Here is a 23,964-nt window from a genome sequence, read left to right on the forward strand (position 1 = left end):
AGCTGTTAAATGACGATACCAATTAATCAATAATGAATTCGACGAAGATTACTTCTGAAGAAAAAAGGAACAGTGACAGGATGCCATTACTGTCAAAACAAAACTTACATCCATTTGCCATAAATACTATTGATTTCTGAATATTTCAAACCATAACACACCACCACTTATGAAGGTATATTGCAAATTTTGCCAAAATACTTCTAAAATTAAAACTTTATTTTCATTTATATAACCTTAATCAGCCTCTACTATTAGTAGACAGTTGACAGCTAACAATAATTCATTCATTGATAGAATTCATCGATGTATATCTATGACTAAGTGAATAATTTGATTCATTTCGATGATTACATCGGTGAGTTAATCGGTGAAAAAAAGGAACACGAGTGTATTTTCGATAAGTTTCAGATAATTTGAAATCACCGCTTAAAAATGACAAAATACCTCCAACAGAGAATGTAGCTCACAAAAACTTGACCCTTCAACAACAAAGTACCGCCAGATGATCAATGTCAAACTCAAGGAAAATATTGACTATTGCAATAAAGAATCGTAGTCCAAACATTATAAACAATTGAATAATAAAAGTTATATTTATATATTGTGACACTATTATTTTCAAGAAATGTTTAACTCAGCTCTTCATGAGTTTCTGAAATAATAGGGAAAACACATATATTTTTTAAATTCTTTCAAATAATTAATGTGGTTCTCATAGAACATAGAATTTATCGCCGCTAGAAGCAGTATCTAGATAATCGAAACAGATGTCATTCATAGGAACGTTACACAATATAATATATGAAAGAATCACGATATGAAATTTCACTTACATCACTATCATCAACAACGGCGTACTTCAAAGTTTCGAAATAAGACACCAGTCTTATTACCTCATCAGCACCTTTTTCAACAACATTTCAAGATGAATCATTCATTTCATTTATAACATTATAATATTATGTCACCGGAAGAGACAAATCTATCCATGGCACGATTTCAAGTAAAGGCTGAAATGAGTCCTGACGGACTATTGAAGATGAAAAATTGAAATTTTGTGGAAAATTTTATTTTTTTTGGAACAAGAAGAAAATCTCGAAAACTGCTTTTTGTCGAGATTCTAAAAATTCATGCTTATTTTGCGTAAATTCGTAAACTTTCATGTGAATTGAATCATATTTGCCAGAAAAAATATTCAAAGCAAAAAAACAGCTTTTTGGGATCTTATCTCAAATTTTGAGGTTATACCTATTGAATTTGCATTACAGTTTTTCAATTTTTCATTATTTGCATATTTTTTACTTTAGGAGGTCAACTGAGCCGGAAAGTCACCGAAAAGTCATATGAATATGTTCCAAAGAAATCAAAAAGATTTTAACGATAAGTGTTCTAAATTATAATATGTGTGTTCCACTGGACACAAAGTTCAATAATTCTCAGTAATTTCTAATCAACAAACGTTCTACCATACAATGTAAGATGGGCAATGTACTCCAGTTCGCTTCCTTTAGATCTTATCAATTCATAGCAAACATAGTCATCAGTAAAAATTAACAACAGGTGAACGAAACTGGAACTAAATTGTAAATTACATTATTATACGAGCCTAGTGCTAAATGAATGATAATTACTGCAGCAGATGGAATCGATATTGAATTTGAAACATCACATTATAGGGGTACCAGCAATAAAACCATTGGCGTTGTATCAAATACGATAATGAAATTATTTATTGAATTTTCCAAAATTAATAGATGTCTTCATTTCGGAAATGACACGCGACATTTTTGACACTTTCATGAACCCTAAGAAGAAGATAATTCACAGCGATTTGAATGACAATAAGAAATGTAAGATGTAAAAGCAAGTGACATATAGCAGGATAACCAGATTAATTGTTTTTTTTTAAGAAAGAAACGCTTTCTGCTTCTCCATATTAATAGAAAATAATATGGGAATCTTCCAAAGAAAGGAAGAAAGCAATTAATTCGAAAATAAACTCTCTCAAATGAGCAATAAATTCAACAGAGGAGAGTAAATGAATTAAATTCTAGCAGCTGCTTTAAATTTTTCAATAAACTGATATTCAAACATTTCAAAATAGAAATTTCCCTATCAAGTATTGGTCGGTCGGTAGCCGGTCGATTCAACGTGGGTGCTTTGTTCACTCATTCAAATCGACCGCCGTGTTGGTCGGTGGTTCAAGCCCACGGCTGAACGATCGATTTTCACTTGCTATTGTCCAACCCGTGTCAGGAATCACACGTTAAAAGGTAAGACATCGTTAGTCCTTAGCTCGCACAAGTTTCGACTTCCAAAGGTTGTCGTTCGTAGGGGTGCGACAGATGGTTAACGGAACAACAGATTTTAAACAGACAGACAGTATAGTCTGGAAAATACTGGTTGGGCGAATAGACTAAATTCTTGAAGTCTGCGAGTTAAAAAAAAACTGTTTTGGGACGTGTTGCATACACTATTTTTTTGGCAACCACATAGAATAACAAATCAATGAGACACTTATTTTATTGTATTTCTTTGTAGAACAAAATTTCGAACATATTAATTCTCATTTGTATTGACCTTATTAAGTGATGCGACCCCATGGTTGCCAACTGCGATAAAATAATGACATTTGACATATGCTAATAAATAAATAACCTATCTTTCTGAGTTCCTTCTGCATTTTCATTTTTGGTAAATGAGAAACTGATTTCGTGAATATGGCAGAAAAAAAGAGATTTCCAGTCGTCCTATATGAAGTTGGGGCTCCAGAATGAAGAATCAGCTATGAAGAAATATAAAATGATCTGTCCCAATTATGTCCCAAAAATGAAAATGTAGAAAAATGTAGAAGGAACTCAGAAAGGCGGGTTATTTATTCATTAGCAAATGTCAAATTATCAAATGCCATTACTTTACCGCAGTTGGCAACCATGGGGTCGCATCACTTAATAAGGTCAATTAAATATTGAAATTCGAATAGAGGATACATACTAACAAAAACGTTTCAATTCTTATTTATAATAATATTCATATGAAAATTTTGTATTGAGTTTTCGAACTGTGGCTGCCAAACTTTGTTGAACACTAAAGACACGTTGTTCCATCGTAAGTAAACTGTGGTATAACACCCCTTTTTTACTAACCATGATACACAGTATAGCCACCGTATAGAAGTAAACACTTCTATACGGTGGTATATCTTTCTACTGTGCCCGAACTGTCAGCTGCCAAATGGTTTTTTCAAGTGTTGCCAGCACTTTACTGCACAAATGGCGACAAATTCAAATTTTGCGTTAATTCCGGAATACCTTAGTCTAGTTCAAGTATGGTGAATTAGTCCTATTGTATTATTTTGGAAATACAATGAAAATGTCATGAAATTAAACTACGTCAATGAAACACTGAAATTAGAACCTCCATCGAAAATTAAATTCACAGCAAATAAAACTATTATCACCTCCGAAACACCACCAGAATATTAAACATTTCTCTTTGCGCGTATAAAAACAGTAACACCCACATATGGAGCATCACTACCAAAAACAAACTCAAAATGTTCAATCGTACGTTCGTTTTTCTGTTCTTCTGCAACTGCATTTTCCAATTAGTGCAAAGCTACGAGGACACTCCAAATTTTTTCCTGTCAGCCAAGAACGTCCCTAGAATAGGCAGGAACACCAAAGGCAACTCAGATTTCGAAAAATTCTTCCTCAAGGCTTCGAAATCTGTCCCGAGGATCGGAAGGCGAAATGACGTAAGTATGAAATAATAGTAATAATAATGAGTTATGTTCGGGAGTGAGAGGGATTATCCGAAGATTTTTCGTACGCGTTTATCTGATATTTTTTTTAATGAAAATGCACAAGTACTACACAAAAACTCTTGAAATGAATTGAGATCGGTTCCTGTGCGAAAGAAGACATTTATATTGAATTTGAATCATTATTTAAGAAACCGTCTAAAGACGGTTCGTACCCCAAATGAAAAATTGGGTATAAAAACGTTTAATAAAGCATACATATTTTTCATTATATTTATAATATTTCTTGTCCTTCCTTATGATAATAATAATATTCGATTTTAATTTCTTATTATCAACCTATATATTATAATTAGTAAAAAAATAATTTTGTATGTTTTTTGCGAAATCTCTAATTCGACATAACTTCATTTGGTAATGTAGTAAGCCTTAAAATATATGAACCTTTTAATGTTCCATCATTTTTGTTGGAAAAAATATGTTGGAGTAAGAACCCTTTTAGGTAATAATGAAAATTATAGATTTGAAACATTTTCAGTAGCCTCGAAATTCAATTTTGAATAATTCTACTCCAACTCAAGTCTCATGTTTTTTTTTCAAATGAAGCCCGTGAAAATTCGAGAGAAAAATCAGTTTTCAGGCGATAAAAGTAATTTTTATCCACAATATTCTGTAAATAAGTTACTTAGCTGAAAAATAATCACTTCATTGCATGTAATTTTTTCACATTACCTAATAGAATCGTTTTTGTTTCAGAATTCAATTCAACATGATGACTATGCTAAAAATATGGTTCAAAAAAATTATAAGTGTAAGTAGACCAATTTCCCAATTTTAATAAAACAGTACCTAAGTATGACGTTTATATTAATAACACAAATAGAAAATAACAAACAGAAGGCAAAGTTGAAAGCTTTGTTCTTCCACAATTTAAGTCGTTTCAGCAAAAACATTCCTTCTAACTGTTTACACATTTTTAGAACACCCTATATACGTCAATAGTATGTAAATTAAAATCAAGGTAACACAATAAAGTGAAATAAATATATAAAATACATTCTGTGAAAAATATTCTAAATTTTCACTTTTAAAGTGTTCATACTCATGTCCAAAGTCTGAAAATCATATGGTATCACGTTAAAAAATTTCAAAGATATATATAAATAGGATTTTTGCGATTTACCTAACCTATATTTGGGTAGCCTTACATTTGTTTTGGCCCTGATTTCATGGTAGTGTATGTCCTTCTGCTTAGTCAATTCATTTTCCCCTATTACATTCTTAACATAACACAGACATTCATATATGAAATAAGATCGCAGAGTTAATATACGGAGATTTTTAAAAAAGGTACAAGGTAAGTACAATGATTGTCGTATTTAGCCTGTGCCATAATTCTTACTACTTTTTTTGTAGTTTAAATATTATATCTAGATGACATGATGCACCACAAACTATTAGTCCATATGTCATTATGCTGTGAAAAATGGCGAAATAAGCTACCTTTGAAAAAGGGGAGCCCAAGCGATTTACTAAAGCGCGCAGATTAATATACAGGGGGATACCTTGTACCCGGTTAAGTACCTCCACCAAATATGAGCCCCATATATATAAAGCCGTCTGTGAGGTATAAAGGATCAGATTAGTAAAAAAAAATTGATCATCAGAAATTCTCGAGCGCGTCAGATTAAGGTAGGGTGAGTTAATTACCTGCCAAAAAGTGTATATTCCAGTAATCTGACAATTTGAGAGTGACGTAAAGAAAGGGGAGGGCAGCAAAGTTGTAAAAAATAACATAATTTGACATTCTCGAGCGTAGCTAATTTTGTTTTATTTTGAAGGAAATAATTCAACGATAACGAAAAATATATAATCTGACGATTTTAGCAAGGCAAAGTAACAAAAATTCGTCGATAAAGTTTAATGCGTGCAGCTGTGTGATACCTATATTTCCCTCTCCGAGTTTCTATTCCTCTATTCTCTATTCACTTTTTCTTTATCTATTACTATCTCACTCCGTCCCTACTCTGAATTCTGATGCCATGAGGCCATCACAGCTGATCACAGTTCAATGAATAAAAATAAAAAAAAAATATTGTTTTTGTCAGATTAAGCGAATCCCTCTAGATAATCGTCAGATTATGAGACAGCACATCTAAAACATAAAGATGAACCATATATATCTTAATCTGACGCGCTTGAGTATTCCAAAATGGCGATTTTTTTTGCACAATTTACTCTCCTCAAAAGCTTCTAGAATATTTTACATTTATTATACATTTCACAGATTGCACCGATAGTAGATCTCCTCTGTCTGTTAACCAAATTAAGCATTGCTTAATAATAAGTTTTACAAAAGTACCGTAAACAATGATTGTTTTCAGACCCAGCTTGGTCCGAATTGGCAGAAAAATTCGAATATGAACCTGAATTGTTTTCCAACCCAGCCTACTTGGAGCAACTGGAAGAAATGGTAGGAGATGATCCCAATGTGTACGAGGTTGACAAAGTGAGGATGAAGAGGGAGGTTCCTGGAAGATTCGCAATGAAGCAAAATGGCGCCTAATAATATGGGGAAGAAATCGAGAAAGGCTTTTTTGAGTATGTAATAGATGTAGTTTTAGGTATACGAGTTCCTTAGGTTATTTGTGGAAGTTACCATATTGCTTCGGTGCAGTTGCTGATGACTATACCGTATTTTGTGTCTACTATGTGAATTATTAAACAAATTGCAATTTGAGAAAGTTGTTTTTGTATATATCGAAAGGAGATAATGATTTTTGCGAAAGGAAGATTTTGGCTTTCTACTTCTACATCTTTAATACGAACATCTTTCAAAGAAAGAAAGGAAGCAATTAATTCCTACAACGATGTGTAGATCATGCAAAGAAGTAGCTTTCAGATACAAACCGGAAGAGAAAGCTCTTTCGAAACGATTACTTCCATGTACACTTTGAATTACAGGAAAGTAAAATACTTTGGAAACAACTACTTCTACATGAACATTGAATAATACAAAAAACAATGTCTTTTATTCATTTTGTATTCCAAACATTCGTTATAGAATCGAATCAGATATCATTCACAGGATTCCTACACAATATACTAAATGAAACAGGTGAAATTTCACTTACAAGGAACACCGTTATCATCATTGTGGGACGCCGATGTTTCGAAATGAGACACTTGTCTCATTGACCCATTGCACCAATCTGGTTTCTGTACTCATTTAGAAGATTTGGTGTAGGTAACATGGTTTTGTGAAACATCCTATATAATTCAAAAATATTTTTAAATTGTGAGTGTTGTGAATTAGCCAGCTTTTAGAAAAAAAGGGAAAAATTTTTGCAGCAAGTGCAAATAATTGGTGAGATGGTATTAAATCCTGGATATTGGATATACAGCTGAGAATAATAAATATTTGTAGAGATATTGACGTTACTGTGTTCGAAAATGTTCGGTGTGAAATATCGGTTAGGCTGTTCATATGTCAAGAAGTTCAAGGCAACCATTTCGAGCATCTTCTGAACTGGCCTATTACCTCATATTATGTAGTTGAATGCCAATGTATTTAGGCAATTATTAAAATTTCTGCCATTTTGTAGTAGTTGAAGATATCGACATTATATTCTAGGGTTGTGGAGTATTTGTCAGGAGCTTCAAAAAGATGTATCACAAGACCCCCCTTTCCTTTAAATTTTTTTTCCCAGATGGCGCCCAGTCGCCATCTTGAAAGTTTCATCTGTCAATTTCACTTCAAAATAAAGTATTCATGCATTAATTTCATTATCCCAAATTTCAATTTTCTGACCCTTTCAAAAAATAAAAGGGGGGGACATTTAAGAAATGCACTGTATATTCATCTACCTATATAACAAATTTGTTTCGAATATTCTGAAAATATATCAAAATTTCACTTCAATATTTTATATCTTTCAAATATATTCAGAGAGGATTTAAACAGTAATTCAGAACCGAGTCTGAAGTTTTTCGAAAACGACTCAAAATTTATAATGAAATAATACACAGGGTGATTCTGAATAAGGCGCTCATCCTTATAATTGTATGACTCGTTATGTCATTTTAAGAAGAAAAGTTCGAATACACATTTGTCCTGAACCTCTTAACTTTTGTGCTACAGGGTGTTGAAATCTTTAGAAACTTCAATAACTTCCTTTGAGCATCAACATACATTTTTCAACTTGGAAGCTTTTTTATGGTTGGGTATAACAGGAATATGCAGTGGTGTACCCACATAATATTTTCCCAAAAATTACTAGTCTTCATTCTACGGACGCCACTGGTAAATTTAAAAAAAACCGATCCTTTTTTGAAAACTTTACGACAACAGGAGACGTTCTGGACAGTGGTTGGACATCGATGACCCCCCAGGCACTTTCCGAAGGCGAAAATCCACAAAAAAAAATCATGGTTACTGTATGGTACTCAGCGGCTGGTGTCTGCAGCAGCAGATACTGGTCAACAAAAGAGGTCTGATCCTGCTCCACGACAACACCCGTCCGCACATTCTCAAATCATCGTCCGAAAATTGGACGGATTGGGCGTGGAAAATCTGCCTTACCATACTCCCTAAGACCTCTCGCCAACCCACTTCGCACTTCGCTAACTTTCTCACCGGTAGAACCTTCGCCAATCAGCCTTCGTCGACTTCATCGAATCTCCCGCACTCAATTTTTACGCTAGCGGAATTAATCGACATGCTACGTTGGCAAAGGTGGACTGATTTAAAAAATGCTCTTATTTCTATTGAATTGAAAGAAGCTATAATTACAATTTCTAGATAACTTTTGGGTGAAGATATGGGTAAATATTCGTTTTGAGGGCATCCGGCGATTTTGAACTAATTTTTGAGTGTACCTACTTACGTATTTTGATGCGTAGATTACGAATGCGTAAGAAAAAAGCGGTGCTCTCTCTTATTCACAAAGTTACGGCCCTTCAAAGAGTTAGAAAAGGGCAACTTTTCAGCCTTCTTTTTCACAAGACAAACTATTTGAAAACACAAACATTTATTCACTAGGTCACCTTTACACCTTATTCCTCCTTAATTAACACTTTTCAATTCAACAATCGACATTTTTCTTATAAAAAAACTTTATTTAAGAACGAATGCTTGCATCAGTCGTACCAACTATGCAATTAACCTTAAAAACGTAAAATACAGAGATATATAACCTAAGATGTCGATTGTAGGCAATAATATAACCAAAAAGCAGCTCCGTACATTTTTCAACATTTTTATTGGAAAAATGTTGATTGTTGGAGTGACAAGTGTCAAGAAAGGAGGAATAAGGTGTAAAGGTGACCTAGTGAATAAATGCTTGTGTTTTTGAATAGTTTATCTTGTGAAAAAGAAGGCTGAAAAGTTACCCTTCTTTGAACTTTGAAGGGCCGTAACTTTGTAAATAGGGGAGAGCGCCGCTTTTTTCTTTCAGATTCGTAATTTATGCATCAAAATACGTAAGTACACTCAAAAATTTTTTCAAAATCGTCGGGTGCCCTCAAAACGAATATTTACCAAGATATGTTACTTGGTTATTAAAAAGTCAACGTCAATAATGTATTACGAGTACTCTTATTTTATTCCTCAAGTTTAGTATACACATTTTTTTAACAATCCAACCAGATCGTTACCCTTACCTAGTTTTTATACCTATATTTTCTAACCTTAAGTAAATGCATAATAATATATCTATATTAATTCCATAAAATGTTATGAATACATCTAAAAACGTATACAAACATTCAAATTCGAGGTTATAATTCCCTTCCATCTCAGTTTGACATTAGTTTCAGCTGAATTTGGACTAATTTTTTGAATTTCAACTTTTCAAATACACAACGCATGAGATACTTCTAGTCTAACCTTATACAATCTAGCTTTGTATTCTACTGAAAATTCATTTTGTCGAAAGTTTTCTGTAGCAGTCTAGATGAATCACGGTCGGAACTGAAAGAAACTGTCCCTCCTCCCACCTCAGAAATCAAAAGAATAACCTTCATTAGACAAAATTCAAATCTTTGAATTTTATGAACAAATCTAGCGTTCATTATCACTTTCCCCTACATATGATAGACTCCAGAGAAAAAACTCTCCGATTTAAAATCACCCCTACAAGCGCTCCACTTTTTCACAAAGAAAACAACAACCTTAGATACATAAATGTAGAAAAATAAGCTGGAACGTTTAGCTTCTCGATCATGGTTCGCATCGGTGACTGATGCCATGCTAAAAACCCATGCCACACGTTTCAACCAATGGTAAACCTACCATTATACCATTTTCTAATGGCGACCGCAAGTGGTAAGGGCAAAAAAGGCGGGTGCTTGAAAAACATGCGCCGACGAACTAGCCTAGGGCTGCGCATCAAGTGGAGCACGAATATTCCAGCAATCCTACAACCACCACTGCCAACTTAACTGTATTCTCGTTGAAGAATTTTCCTACAGCTCAGTTAGGAACAGTTTTCTTAGCGGAGCGAGTCAAGCAGTTTTGGCTACTCCTCTTTAGATGGCGCTGCGCGTCTGAAAACGAGCTAGCAACAAAATCGATGGAATAATGGAAGATAAATAGTAATTTTGCAAATTGGGTAATTGGGCAAAGATAATATATGATTATATTCTTATGGAGCACGTATTTATTTGTTTTTGAATGGGTTTTGATTGTTGTTATTACATCAAGAGCGCCAGAGTACCAGTTACCTATTTATTATGCAAGTGCATTGACAATTTGCGATGAAATCGAAAGAAAAGATCAGGAAGATTATCGTAAAGTGCCCGAATGATTGTCTTATTCAGATAATGGGATTGTTGTGTTTTTTGTATTGTCGAGTAGCATGCTTGAAGAGTAAGAGTTTAAAAAGTGAATCATTTTCCTGGCAGCCCTGCCATATCCATTGTGTAGTTGCGTTATTTCAGAAGTGCCAACCCAAATTTTCATAGAGCTATTATTATTTCATAGCCTCATTGCAGACAAAAATAGGGATTTGAATCATGGAACTTCATAATTATTATACAGGGTGCTTCCGAAACAAACTATCAGTTTGACGTTTGAGTACGTATTTTAAAGCAGAAAATAGGTACTTACGATTAAAAATAATGGAAACACAAACGTAATGTTGTGAATTTGCTCATCTGTGATTGGTCACGAAGGTAATGCGTTTTGAATCTGGGCAATTGTGATAGTAGTTGGTTTTTGGTATAGTTGTCTTCAAAATACAAATGTTCATCCATTAAAAAACTTTGTAATCCATCTTTTCCCGAATTTTTATTCGGTACTTCGATGAGCTGTCGCGAATTATAGGAAGCGTTGTCAAGAACTATTACACTATTGGCATCCAAATTTGGGATCAATGTGTTTTCAAACCATTCCTCGAAAATATTAACTTCCATGTTCTTATGATAGTCAACATTGCAGTCCTCAAGTTTTTTCCACATAATTTCAAAGAATTTGGAAGCCATCCTTTACTTCCTCCGCAACGCACAAAGTCGCCATCCTTTGTTTGCAGGCATGTTAGGCGTACACATTCTCGAACCATCAGTCCACCCTTTCGTAACTGTGTCGTGAGTATCATACCAAGTTTCGCCCAAATAGAAAATTTGCCGTTGTTCTTGTCTATGTTTAGTTATTTGTTTTGAGCATTTGTTACGCATTTCCACGATTCTTCTGCTTTCCATAACTGATTGACGTTTGTTTATTATTTTAAATCTGAATCCTAGTTTCTTTATCCAATTCTCTGTATTGGGTTTTTTGGCCTTCGAGGTGTCGATGGCTTTGAGTATTCACAATAAAGATTACTTCGACTATAACAGAGCTTTGGCTTTTTTGGTGAAGGCAACAATACTGCAAAACCTCCCGAGGCCACGTGGGATAGTTTTAAGAACTTTCATGGACTTGTATCTGAAGCTTCTGTCGGATTATGACGAGCAATGCTTGGGAATGTTATTAACTTTTTTTTTGTCAGTTTTTCAAACAGGTATTCAGGGATTTTTGAAGTCAGTTTGTAGACAGAAACTCACTGGAAATGTGATCGTATTCAGTACGACTCAAAGAATAGTGTACCCACACAAGAAATTTGGATTTTTGAATACAGATAGGAAGCTCTCAATAAAAGAGAGTATACCTACAAAACTAGTAGTTGTAATTTCATCTAGCCTAGTCCCTGGTCTTCCAATTCCTGTGCGAAATCCTTCCGTTTTTCATTAATCATCCATCATAATCAAGCGGCGGCGATCGATGGAAGTGTCGACAGGCCAAGATTAGGTGACAGGAACCCGACAGCAAAGGCCTGGTACCAACCATCGAGTCATGCTCTTTAATGATTTCCATCTGCAGAAGATGACGCGGCAAGTAAGCCCAGTAGCTACTTATCTATATAATAATAATAGAATTGACGCCAGTGAGGTTGATGCCAGGTACAGGGTGGTAAGTGCATTTATCTCACGAAGGTATACAGGATGTTTGAATGTTACTGATCATTTGTTTTATTGAATGTGCGAAGTCGGGACTGCAGTTGTCTAAAAATATGTTAGATGGTCGCTACGTCGAATTCCCAGCATGCAAAATTGATTTTAGATTCGATAACTTACGTATTAAATTCAATTTCATGTGTGTGTATTGCTATAACGAAACAAGTACTTGAGTACTTTTCGTTTAATATTTCATTAACTCACTAATTATTTCAAATTGCATTTATATTTTGTATTCTGTACATCTATCTGTTAATTGAATTATTATTATATTTTTTTTTTCCAACGACCACTTTCCACACCGTGGGGTAAGTGATCAATGGGTCCAAGAATCATGTGCCCTGAGCAAGCGCGCAGTGAGCCAAGAACGACAGCCTTCTGCATCTGTCCGGCTAAGATTTTTGCCTTAGTGCGGCAAGCCGGTATGATTTTGAGATTCGAGAGTAGAGAGGACATCATTTCACCAAGGAATCCAATAATCAGAACAACCATCTTGACAGAGTGATCTGGATAGAGTCTGCGGAGTTCGAAAAGAAAATCTCGATATTTTATCCATTTTTCCTCCTCTTTTCTGACGATATTCATCTCGCCAGGAGCTGAAAACTCCGCGACAAATATCGTCTTGCTCTGGCGGTCGAGAAGGACTACATAAGGCTTATTAGCTTGTATGAGCCTGATGCCGGGGAACGAATAGTTCCAATAAATTCGGCACTTCTCGTTTCCCACAACGGATTCAATATCCCCGGAGCGTAGGGCAACACCGGTGTCTCGTCAATACCGTAAGAGTGCCGTAGATGGTAATATAGCACTCTTAGAGCCGCGTTATGTCGATGGATATAGGCCGAGACCGCATATGCTGGACATGGTGATAGCAAGTGCATTAGGGTCTCGGGCGCCTCGTGGCAAGCCCTGCACCTTGTGTCAGGAACCTCTATACCCACCACGCAACTGCGGTAGACTAAGGTGTTGATTACACCATCCTGGCAAGCCATGATGAACCCCTTAATTTTCGACTTCAGCCCACTCGACCTGAGAAAAGCGAAGGTCAGGCGCTTTGATAAGCCAAGGTCTCCAATGTTATTGAAGAAGACCCCATGCATTGGCTTATCGTTGTGTTTCCGCAGAAGTAAGGTGATCTCTTCGGCTTTTATCTGAGCTTTTTGCTGAACGGGTTCCAACTCGGTGACAGAGTTGTGGTCACCTCGTTCAGTGTGGAAAACTATACCGAGCTCATCAGCTGCTCGGGCAGCTGCCCTAAAGAGAAATGCTCCAATTCCTGCTCTCTCTCATGGTCACGGACCATGCAGAGAAGGGGATCCGAATTCCTGACGACTTTACAGGCTACATCCAGTACCATTCTGTCATGAAGATACTCCAAACTAAAAGTCCACGGCCTCCCTGTTGTCGGGGGAAGTAAAGCGTGTTTTTTATAGAGGTATAGAACTTTCAGTTGCAATAAAACAACGAAGGATTATTCGATTGACATGAATTTTATTTATCCGAAAGATAATCTTGTGGCATTACATTTTAAATATGATTTCTGGCATATGACCGCCACGGCTGGCGCGGATGAAGTCCAATCTGGACGTCCAATTTTCGATGACTTTTTCCAACATTTGTGGCCGTATATCGGCAATAACACGGCGAATGTTGTCTTCCAAATGGTCAAGCGTTTGTGACTTATCCGCAGAGACCAATGACTTTACATAGCCTCACAGAAAGTAGTCTAGCGGTGTTAAATCACAAGATCTTGGAGGCCAATTCGGCACGAGCTGTGTGGTATGTTGCACCGTCTTGTTGAAACCACATCTCCTGGACATCATGGTTATTCAATTCAGGAATGAAAAAGTTAGTAATCATGGCTCTATACCGATCACCATTGACTGTAACGTTCTGGCCACCATCGTTTTTGAAAAAGTACGGACCAATGATTCCACCAGCCCATAAAGCGCACCAAACAGTCAGTTTTTGTGGATGTAACGGTGTTTTGACATACACTTGAGGATTACCTTTACTCAAATGCGACAGTTTTGTTTGTTGACGTAGCCATTCAACCAGAAGTGCGCTTCATCGCTAAACAAAATTTGCTTATGAAAATTGGGAACAACGGTAATCTCATTTTGGGCCTATTCGACGAATCTACGCCTTACTTGATGATCGTTTGGCTTCAATTTTTGCACGAGTTGGATTTTGTAAGCACGCAAACCAAGATCCTTCCGCAAAATATTCCATAAAGTGCATGGACACAGATCCAATTCCTGTGCTCGATGGCGGATGGACTCCTCCGGGTCTTCCTCAATGCTACGCTGTACAGCAGCAAGAGCTTCTTCTGTACGCACCGTACGGCGTCTCTGGGGATGCGAGTTATCAATAAGAGTAAACGTGGTGCGAAAACGTTCTATGGTTAATCGAATTAACTGCTCTGACGGACGATTTTGTCGACGATAAAATGGTCGTAGTGCGCGATACGTTTTCCGCACAGAACCATTATTTTCGAAATAAAATTGCACTATTTGCAAGCGTTGTTCAGGCGTGAGTCTATTCATGATGAATTGCCAAACCAAACTAAGAATAAATCACTTGACAGCTGTTAAATCGGTCGCCATCTTGAAAAGTAATGCCAACTTAAAGTTCTATACCTCTATAAAAAACACCCATTACAACCGTGGACGGACGATTTGGAATGCAAACTCCTATAGAGATGCATCATTTTTCGGGTCTTTACATCGAGTTGATACAGCTCCTCCCGAGTCCACTTCATCACTCCAAACGAGGAGAGTTAAATTAGAACAGCAAGCATATTTGTTGGAACAACTTTGTTCTTTCCCGACAGTGCCGATGACCAGATCTGTCGAAGTTTGTGCTGATACTTGCCGCGGAGAGAGTTTTTCACTGCTGTTACCTCTTGTGAGTGGCGTTGTTCCACCCCGAGGTAAGTATACGTCTCTCCGGCATCCAGATGGTGTAGGATGCTTCCATCTACGAGCTGCACATCCTCTCCGTAGTCCCCGCATCGTCCTCTTTCGAGATGGACCATTGCACATTTGTCCATCCCGAATTTTATAACGATAGCATGCGTGTACTCTTCCACCACCCTCAAGGACTGATGGAGATCCTTCTCTCCAGAAGCATAAAGTTTGAGATCATCCATATAAAACAAATGGATGACCTTGTGCCTCCGGTTTCCGGGGGTGCCACAGTTATATCCTCGAGTATTTCTGAGCACAACAGATAATGGCAATAGTGAGATACAGAATAGAAGGGGACTGAGCGAATCACCCTGAAATACACCCCTTCTGAAAGTGACCCACCCTGTTTGGACTCTTGCTTGCCAGATGTTATGGTGAAGCGAGTTCGTCAAAGTGGTATCAGTTATTCAATGCATCTCACTATTTTGTCGGGTACCGACATTATTATTATTATTATTGATATTGGACACAATTTCAAATTAGTTTCAAATCATTTTCAAATCATTTATTTACTTCTGATTTCATCATAATCATATAATGCATTCAAAATGTAACAAACTGTCGAACATGATCTAAGAATGGAATAATGAAATCGAGTGAACATCCTTTGTGTGACTATTGTGTCGTTCGTCACAATCATTTGCGGCAAATGACGCAATCACGGCTTTTGTCATCTTTTGATTGTTATTTTAATAAGATTCATCATGCAAAACGTATCTACATGCAACAAAAATATCACCTCTCATTTTCAGTGAAGAACGATCCACGAGAGTGCATGCGGTAACATGACTTGTTCTATGACTAATAATAATAATAACAATAATAATGAATATGTGTGAAAGCTATTTTTTGGGTTTTTTATCCGTGTTCTGCAGGTTTCAATGCCTGATGATTCGTCTATTACTGCTTTATTGGATTACCTGACCTTGTTCGTGTTAGAATCCTAGATTTCTCAGGTGTGGTCAATGTTGGTTGACGTGTTGAAGTCAAAAAGGTCGTTGATGGAACATAATCCAGGTCATCATCTTGGTTGTAGCTACTATTTACAATGGCGAATGTTCCTCAATTTGGGTTAATACAGCAAATGCAAGTTTGAACAAAATAAAGTTGAGGTTAATTCATGAGTTTTTCAAATTCACTTCGAAAATTATTCAAATTGATGTTTCAAATGTTGGGTTTTAATTTTTGAAGGGATTCGTTTCTAATTCACATATTGGCAACAGCGCCTATATCAAGTTGAAATCATTTATACGTACCTAGATATCCTACTTTTAAAAAAGGAAAATTGTCTTTAAAAATCAACAATTAAGGCAAAATATGACTTATAGTTCAATACAACCTCCACAAGCCACATGAACAACAGTTGTTTTGTTATTTATTTATATAGGTTAGGAAGGTTAGGTGCACAAAATGTCATATGTCACAGAATGTCTCGGAACTCGGAACATAAGTAAACAGAACACCACGCCTCTGAAATATGACATCTTTGTTTGTCTCATACAGGTAACAGATTCATTGTCCTTCATTAGCTATAACAACGAACAATGATATCTGCAACCACATCTGGCATTGGATTTCTAGGTAAAATTCCTAAAGTGTTTCATTGTTTTATTACCTAGAAATTATAAATTCTAATGTAATAGAAAAGAAAGATGTCATACAGTAAAAATAAAAATCTCAAAGTGGAAATTATCTCGATTTAAAGAAATCTTGCTCTCCAATATTCATGAAGAAATATTTTTTTAAACTGAGAAACATATTCTCTCAAGTTGAATTTGAATCATTATTTCAAATGAACTGAATAAACGCTTCTTTTAAGTAAAAAAATATTCCACCAAGATTGTGCAAACATTTCAATAGAAATCATCACTTTAGCTCAAGAAAAGTAAATATGCATTCTTTAGTTTGAGCAAAATTAATCTCGAAGCAAAACTGTTTTGGGTTTTGAAAGAATGATATGTTTACTTGCAACATTATTTAAATGTCCGTAAGAGAAATTAATTGTTTTCATTTGAAGAGAAGCATTTTTCATTAAAACGCATTGAAACACTTTCTCTTCGGTACTACGAATACAACGCGGTACTTACTGATATAGCGGAGTTTTATCCAATAATTACTTACCCATGAAAATATCTTTCAACTGTGCAAGACCCCAGTCTTGTAAAATCTGTCCCATTATGGTAGATACAAAATAGTCGGAAAGAAATTGCACTGTCTACAGACACATTAAACACTTCCTCCTCAAAAACGCAACACACCAACATCACTTTCCAACACTTACTGGCGCGTACGCGATGCTTACAACGGTATTTCCCGCTCCCCTCTCACTTAAGAGGGCCATAGAAAGACCAAAGCACCACAGGTTTTTTCGAACTGGAATGAATGACATACTTCTTTAAAAGAAACCCTGTTCATTCTATACAAAATTCCTGTTATTTTCAGTCGATCATAATATAGTTTTGTAAGTAGATTCACAAAACTCTTGTTATAAACGAATTGAGTTATTTGAAGGAACAAACACTATGTGTTCAGATCAAGTTGATATTGCTCTTCATTTGAAACAGTTTATTTTTCCCTTCAAATAGGTGGTGGATTTTGAGATGATATATTTTCTTGATTCAAAATAGTTCATCTTCGCAATGATATAATCAAACGAATGATGTCGTTGAAAGACCTAGAAATTTGATTTCTTTGTTGAAAAAAGTGTGATTTTCTGGTGGAACATGGCGATGTTGGCATAAAGTAATAGTTTTTCCAATAGAGATAAAAATTTCAAAGCAACCTATGATCTTCTTTTAAAGAAATACTTTTTACTGTGCAGGTCGTTCACTTGGTTATGGGTATTTCGTTTTTCTAGTGACCGTGAGCTGAGTCATGTTTGCTATCAGCAGCATGTTGCTCACATCACACACGCGTACCACCTGAAACGTTTCCGCGTACCACTGGTGGTACGCGTACCACCGGTTGGGAACCCCTGATCTAAACTTTGGGATCAATCAGCCGTATATTGTTTAGAAAAATGGCCATTGATATTTTCGATTCCGGAGAGGGAACCTGCAAATCAGCTACCAAGCCCAAGGCAGCAGGCGCGCAAAGGAGGGTTACAAATATGGCTGAAAGCGCGAGTTTTATTAAAAAAAATACTTTTTTCAAATGAAGAAATATATGTAAAGTGAGTTCGAGTTATATCAAGGAGTTTACTTACAGCGCCACTACTAATCATTTGAAAAAACTGTTTATCAGAAATGAACTTTCATCGCCTCATTTAGTTGAGACTCATGCTAGGAATCGCATGTTGAAAGGTAAGACCGCATTAATCCTCGTCTCAACAAGTTTCGACTTGTTGAGACGAGGAAAGATCCTAACAGAATTATGTAACACCTGTATTTTCTTCACACTAACATATCCATCATTAGAAATCCAAATAATTATAGTACAACACACCCCGTTTGATGAAAATTCGAATATTTCACTCGTTACCCTAAACTAATATCCAACAAGTCCCAAGATAAATGGCCGCGCCTCAATATTTCGAAAGACTCATGCGGTAAACAACTCGACAAAAGCATGAAAAGGCTTCCTAATTGAGATTTAAGTATCGTTCACAAAACTCTATACATCTTCATGAATGTATGATAAATTAACATTTAAAAGGGTCTAATTGCCGAATAATGGCTCCGTTAACAATCGTTGATAACCATGAAAATGATCAGGAGGACTGATATCCGAAAATGTAAAGTCACTCTTCGATAATTTATCAGGTTTGTCGTGCTTATAGGCATAACAGATTCAGGCACTTTGGAGAAGCGATGGTTGCTTCTGAAACTGATATTCCAGGCCATAAAATTGATTTGATTTTAATTGTAGGAAGTCAACTATTTGGAGATGATTTCACACGGATTTGATAACATTAATTCAATCAGTCTTTGGTCTTTCGCTTGCACCCACATTTCTAGTTAATTCAGCTCTATGTCGCCCTTTCTTGACAGATCATAATCCATAAATCACCAACTCTAAAAACTTTGTTGAACTATCCTTATGTTCTATCGTGATTGTTGAATCTACTACACCTGCTGCCATCTGTTATCATAACATGCAAACTGTTTCAAGTTAATTTGTGTTCCATCATATTTCGATAGATGAGAAGAAGCAGAGAAATAGGTTTTTGTTTTGAGTTCTATGACAACATGGACATATAGGTATGAAGTTGTGTTTAATGGCTGACAGTCTTAGTTTGATTGCTTGTTCTATTTCGTTTTATTTGTAATAAAACCTGTCACATTTTGAAGTTATGTCTGTTTGAAAGTAAAAACCAATCAAACTTAAAATCAAATCATAACTACATTCTTTAAGAAGAAACAAAAAAAAATTACATGCAGTATACGTCACGGCGATTGCGAGCGGTCGCGCAGGTATAGACTCTCCTAATTAAATTACTATTGGATTACGATAAGCCCCTTGCCGGCCAGTGTCGAAGCTATCATTAGTTTTAATTAGGTAACCAAATGGAACATGACTTATCAAAAAATAAATTTTAATCAGTCACTATCAAAATACAAATTTTCTTCATCTTCACTGCTGCTTGTGCTGCTATCATCATTCAAATTTATAATCACTGGATTTGCCTCTGTTTGAACGTCTATGCATGTTTCAAACTCGTGCTCCTCCAGTTTCCTCACATCTTCCAACTTGAAATTTACATTCTTTTTGGACACGCTGTTTTTGACAGTAGCCAAAATGAGCTCAATAGGATCCAAATCCGGATGGTATGGAGCATTATCGGTCACTACTACCGAATTCACAGGTAAATTTTGGATTAACTTTGTTCGTTACCATTTACCATAATTTGCAGAATTCATTTCTGAATGAAAATCCCGTGGTGTTGTGCCTGATTTAAATAGAAGCCGACAATTTGGTATTAAGCCACCTCCTGCATGGACGATGATGAGTCTTGGTCCCTTCGCCATATTTTTAAATAACCTTTTGGTTGATTCACCTGTCGAGTTCTTGAAAGATGTATGTCCACTATGAAGGCATGTTTCATCAAGAAACACAATTGGTCGTTGTTTTGTAAATATTTGATCCTCAATGCTCTAATGTCCATTTTCTCTATTGAAATTTTTCTATTTTCAGTTAATAAAAATTGGCAAATATTTATAATCATTGATTTATCGATAGTTCATCAACTATATATGGCGCGTTTTCGACCGGAGGCACCGGTTGACCTGAAGTGATGCTGTGACCGCGTGCTCTCCGCCCTCTACGGTTCACCGTATAAAAAATTTTTTTAAAACAAATTTGTAGAGAATTTTGTATTCTACAATATTGATAATAAATACAAATAGCAAAAAACCCATAGGAAATGAGATATTTCCAAAAAAAGCGCAAAAAACCGATTTTTCTGACCTTTGACCTTGAAATTTTATAGTTGCTCACACCCTACCATATGTAGGTTTTGAGACAACTTTTAGGGTGTCAATATACAAGTATTTACATACTTACAGCTGGGTATCTCGAATTCCGAAGTGAACTTACTATAATGACTGGACTATCTAGGCCGCATCTTTCTTGGGATGAAAAATTTTACTTCTCCGTCATTCTCAGAAAATAATTGCTCCCATTCTTCAATCACCCTATCAATGGTTCTTATTGAAATACAAAATAAAGATTTGTGTTGAAATAGTTACTTTTTAAATTTATTTAGCGAAAGATGTTTTATTTTTCACATTTGATAACGTATCCGGCTCACATTTAATACTTTGAAAATAAATGAACACTTTAAAACTTATTTCTGACACATCAATTGATAACAAATCGACTTTTTGCGTTCCTTGTATCAAGCCGTGAACTTGATCTATAAAATCAAGTAGGTAGTCGAATCTAGTGAATCAAGAGTGACGTAGGCACCTTAATCACATTCAACTGTCTCTTCCTTATTATCTTCTTCAATGAGTTCGAATTGCATGGCAACTACACCAAAGGACACGAAAACTAACATTTCCTACAACATATTTAATTTGGTTGGATTAAAACGTAATTTCTGATTGAATTAAAGAAACGAACTTAGACAAATCGCACCTAGAACGGATGGAATCATTTGAAAAACTGAATGTTCGATAAATATTACCATTTATAGCAACGTAGAGAAAATAATTTTTAGCTATCGTTGACCACTTGACGAAAAGCAAGGTAATTGTTTGCTCTATAGAGTTTATTTAATGAAATATCGATATACACCTCATTTATTTTATTACTTGTTTTTTTTTTATATAATCTGGTGTGACTCAAATTAAAGTCCAACTCGATTACAATACTGTAAATAGAATAAATATAGTTTTAAAACACTAAAAAACACGCTTTTGAAGAAAATCGAACTAAAAAGTTGAAAATATTTTTTTAAATAAGCTTAAAAAAATAACGAACGAAAAAAGCGATGAGCGCTTGATATACAAAAATATGGCACAAAGTGCCCACGTTTTTTTCACACTAATACTAGTATTTCACATGCGTTATTCTTTTAAGCTTATTTAAAAAACTATTTTCAACTTTTTAGTTCGATGTTCTTTAAAAGCGTGTTTTTTTAGTTTTTTAAAACTATATTTTTCACTTTTTAGTTTCATATGATATAAAAGCGTGTATTTTAGTTTCTTTAAACTATATTTATTTTTCACTTATTAGTCGGATTTTGTCAAAATTAAAAAAAATTAAGTTCTACTCACTAGTATTATAAATCTTTAACAGACGACGCACGAATGTGAAATTCCTCTATAGTAATACTGAGATGCAGTAAGTCAATGGATTAAAATTTTTTTTCAGTGATTCATTTTGTTTTTCAAATCAATCTTTTGATTTGATATGTATGTCAAGCGCCTCAACTCTAATTTTTTGATTTTTTGAAATATTTAGGTAACTGCATAAAGTTTTCATTGCTGAAATCCATATTCTGGTTTGCTTTCAAATAATCGAATTAGATTTTAAAACGTATCTTCCGTTCTGTTCAAAACTTTTTATTGTACCAAATCACGGGTAATTGAAAATATTTAAATATCTATAAATATTTATACAATAAAAAGTTTATTGTATAAGTTTGAAAATGTCCATAAAGGACGAAACTGCAGTAACGTTAGTTACAAATAAAAGTTGTGAAAAAACAGAATTTTCATTTCTCGTTTCATTATGATTACCTACCACGTAGTAACCTACATCCATGAATTTATTAAATATCTAAATATTTTCTGTAGTACAAAATTTCGCTAACACTTATAATTCTTAAAATATGTTTTTTATTTTGATATTCTTTTGAACAACCTATCAAAGAGGTTATGTACAGCGCCATCTGCTCGCGAATAGATCAAGCAATAATTGATAGTTACGTAGGCGCCATCTGCCCCCGAATAGATCAAGCAATAATGCCGATAATTCTGTCAGATCCGAGCTTGACAGTTACAAACAAACAAACATACATACAGGCGAAGTTAATATAAAGCGTGTAAAAAAACAATATGATTGTTGATCCTAATTCTGTGTAGGTTTGCATTATGATTTGAAATGAAAGTATGTCCTTGTAAATTTTCCCTATCTATCATATTAGAATTTCAGAGTATGAATGAATCTTAGCTTTCAGATTTGTTTTCTTTGTTCACTTTCACAAGGTTTGTTCAAAATTATGTATTTAAGGAGGGTGACTTTGATATAAAGATTATATCGAAAAATAGTTGAGAATATCGAGAAATACTCCTAGATATTCATATTTTTTTGTGGAACCTCCAATGGAGAGATTCATGAGTCGTCTGGGCGAGGGCTTGGCCTCTGTTTCAATATTACTGTATCCTCCTTGATATAGAATGCATGTGCTTCTTGCAAGATAGCTGCTGAAATACTATTTATGTGTATAAGGTGAATGATCGGTTTCAAAATTGTTCCCTGAGGTACACTGAAGTTGATATGTTTCAATAGATTTCTGTGGTTGATTTTCATTTATGTTTTCGAAGCTTTGACTATAACATTGTGGCGGCAGTGAAAATTCAATTGATTGATTGATATATTACGATATACAATGATAGGGTTCAGTTGATTAATAATAATTGATATTATTTTGGTCTTAAGGACTTCAGGAACATATTTGATGAGAGACAGCTCTTTATTTGAATATTTTTCTAATCATCTTTTGGAAAAACTAATTATTTCGAAGCTATTTGTTTTGTTTTTTTTAATCTGGCGGCGCTTTATTGTTGAAATCATAAAAAAATGATATAATGTGACTGTGTTGTCATAACTTTGTTAATAATGAATATTTTTTCATGAAATTTTGGTCACACCTATTAGAGGCACTCTGAATCCAGTGGCGTAGTGCTTTTTTCAATAAAAACATCGCTAATAAAATATTCCGATTTTCGACTAAGAAAAAATATCGTAGTATGGCCCTTTATGAAACTTTAATAAACATTTCAAATTTTGTCCCAAGGTTGACCTTTTAGTACTTGACATTTAAAAAAAATTATTAAAATCGATTTACAACTTCAAATTTTAGGGGGGTGTTTCCATTTAAAATGGGTCACACTGTATAAGTTTATATGTTTATATGTCTATTATATAAGTGTTGATAATATTTTTAAACAAATCTGTATACAACCATGTTGATACAAAATTTCGGCGTTGAACTATAGTGTATGTTCTAGCTTTATTTTTTTGTAGGTGTTTTCATATTCACATTTTATATTTCTATACTTACATTTGTAT

At 35.0% G+C, this 23,964-nt stretch overlaps 1 protein-coding gene and 1 long non-coding RNA gene across 2 annotated transcripts in view; one reads left to right on the forward strand and one right to left on the reverse strand.

The window, feature by feature from the left end:
- The window catches only part of LOC141484612 (uncharacterized), a 431,842-nt gene that overhangs the window by 155,593 nt on the left and 252,285 nt on the right, over positions 1-23,964 (reverse strand). The gene's annotated exons all lie outside the window — the stretch shown is intronic.
- Positions 3,501-6,503, forward strand: LOC111513647 (uncharacterized). The gene is made up of 3 exons (XM_023169869.2): positions 3,501-3,760; positions 4,523-4,577; positions 6,151-6,503. Exons 1-3 carry the CDS (start codon positions 3,560-3,562, stop codon positions 6,330-6,332), a joined length of 438 nt encoding a protein of 145 aa, XP_023025637.2. The 5' UTR covers positions 3,501-3,559; the 3' UTR covers positions 6,333-6,503.

This window comes from Leptinotarsa decemlineata, unplaced genomic scaffold, assembly GCF_025532065.1.
Source record: "Leptinotarsa decemlineata unplaced genomic scaffold, Ldec_3_MD MMD2_tig00026282_RagTag_RagTag, whole genome shotgun sequence".
Lineage (NCBI taxonomy): Eukaryota > Metazoa > Arthropoda > Insecta > Coleoptera > Chrysomelidae > Leptinotarsa > Leptinotarsa decemlineata.

Coding starts and splice junctions, on each gene's coding strand:
- LOC111513647 (XM_023169869.2), top strand. CDS start 3,560: ATGTTCAATCGTACGTTCGTTTTTCTGTTCTTCTGCAACTGCATTTTC. Junction 3,761..4,522: donor GGATCGGAAGGCGAAATGAC/GTAAGTATGAAA, acceptor TTTTTGTTTCAG/AATTCAATTCAACATGATGA. Junction 4,578..6,150: donor GGTTCAAAAAAATTATAAGT/GTAAGTAGACCA, acceptor GATTGTTTTCAG/ACCCAGCTTGGTCCGAATTG.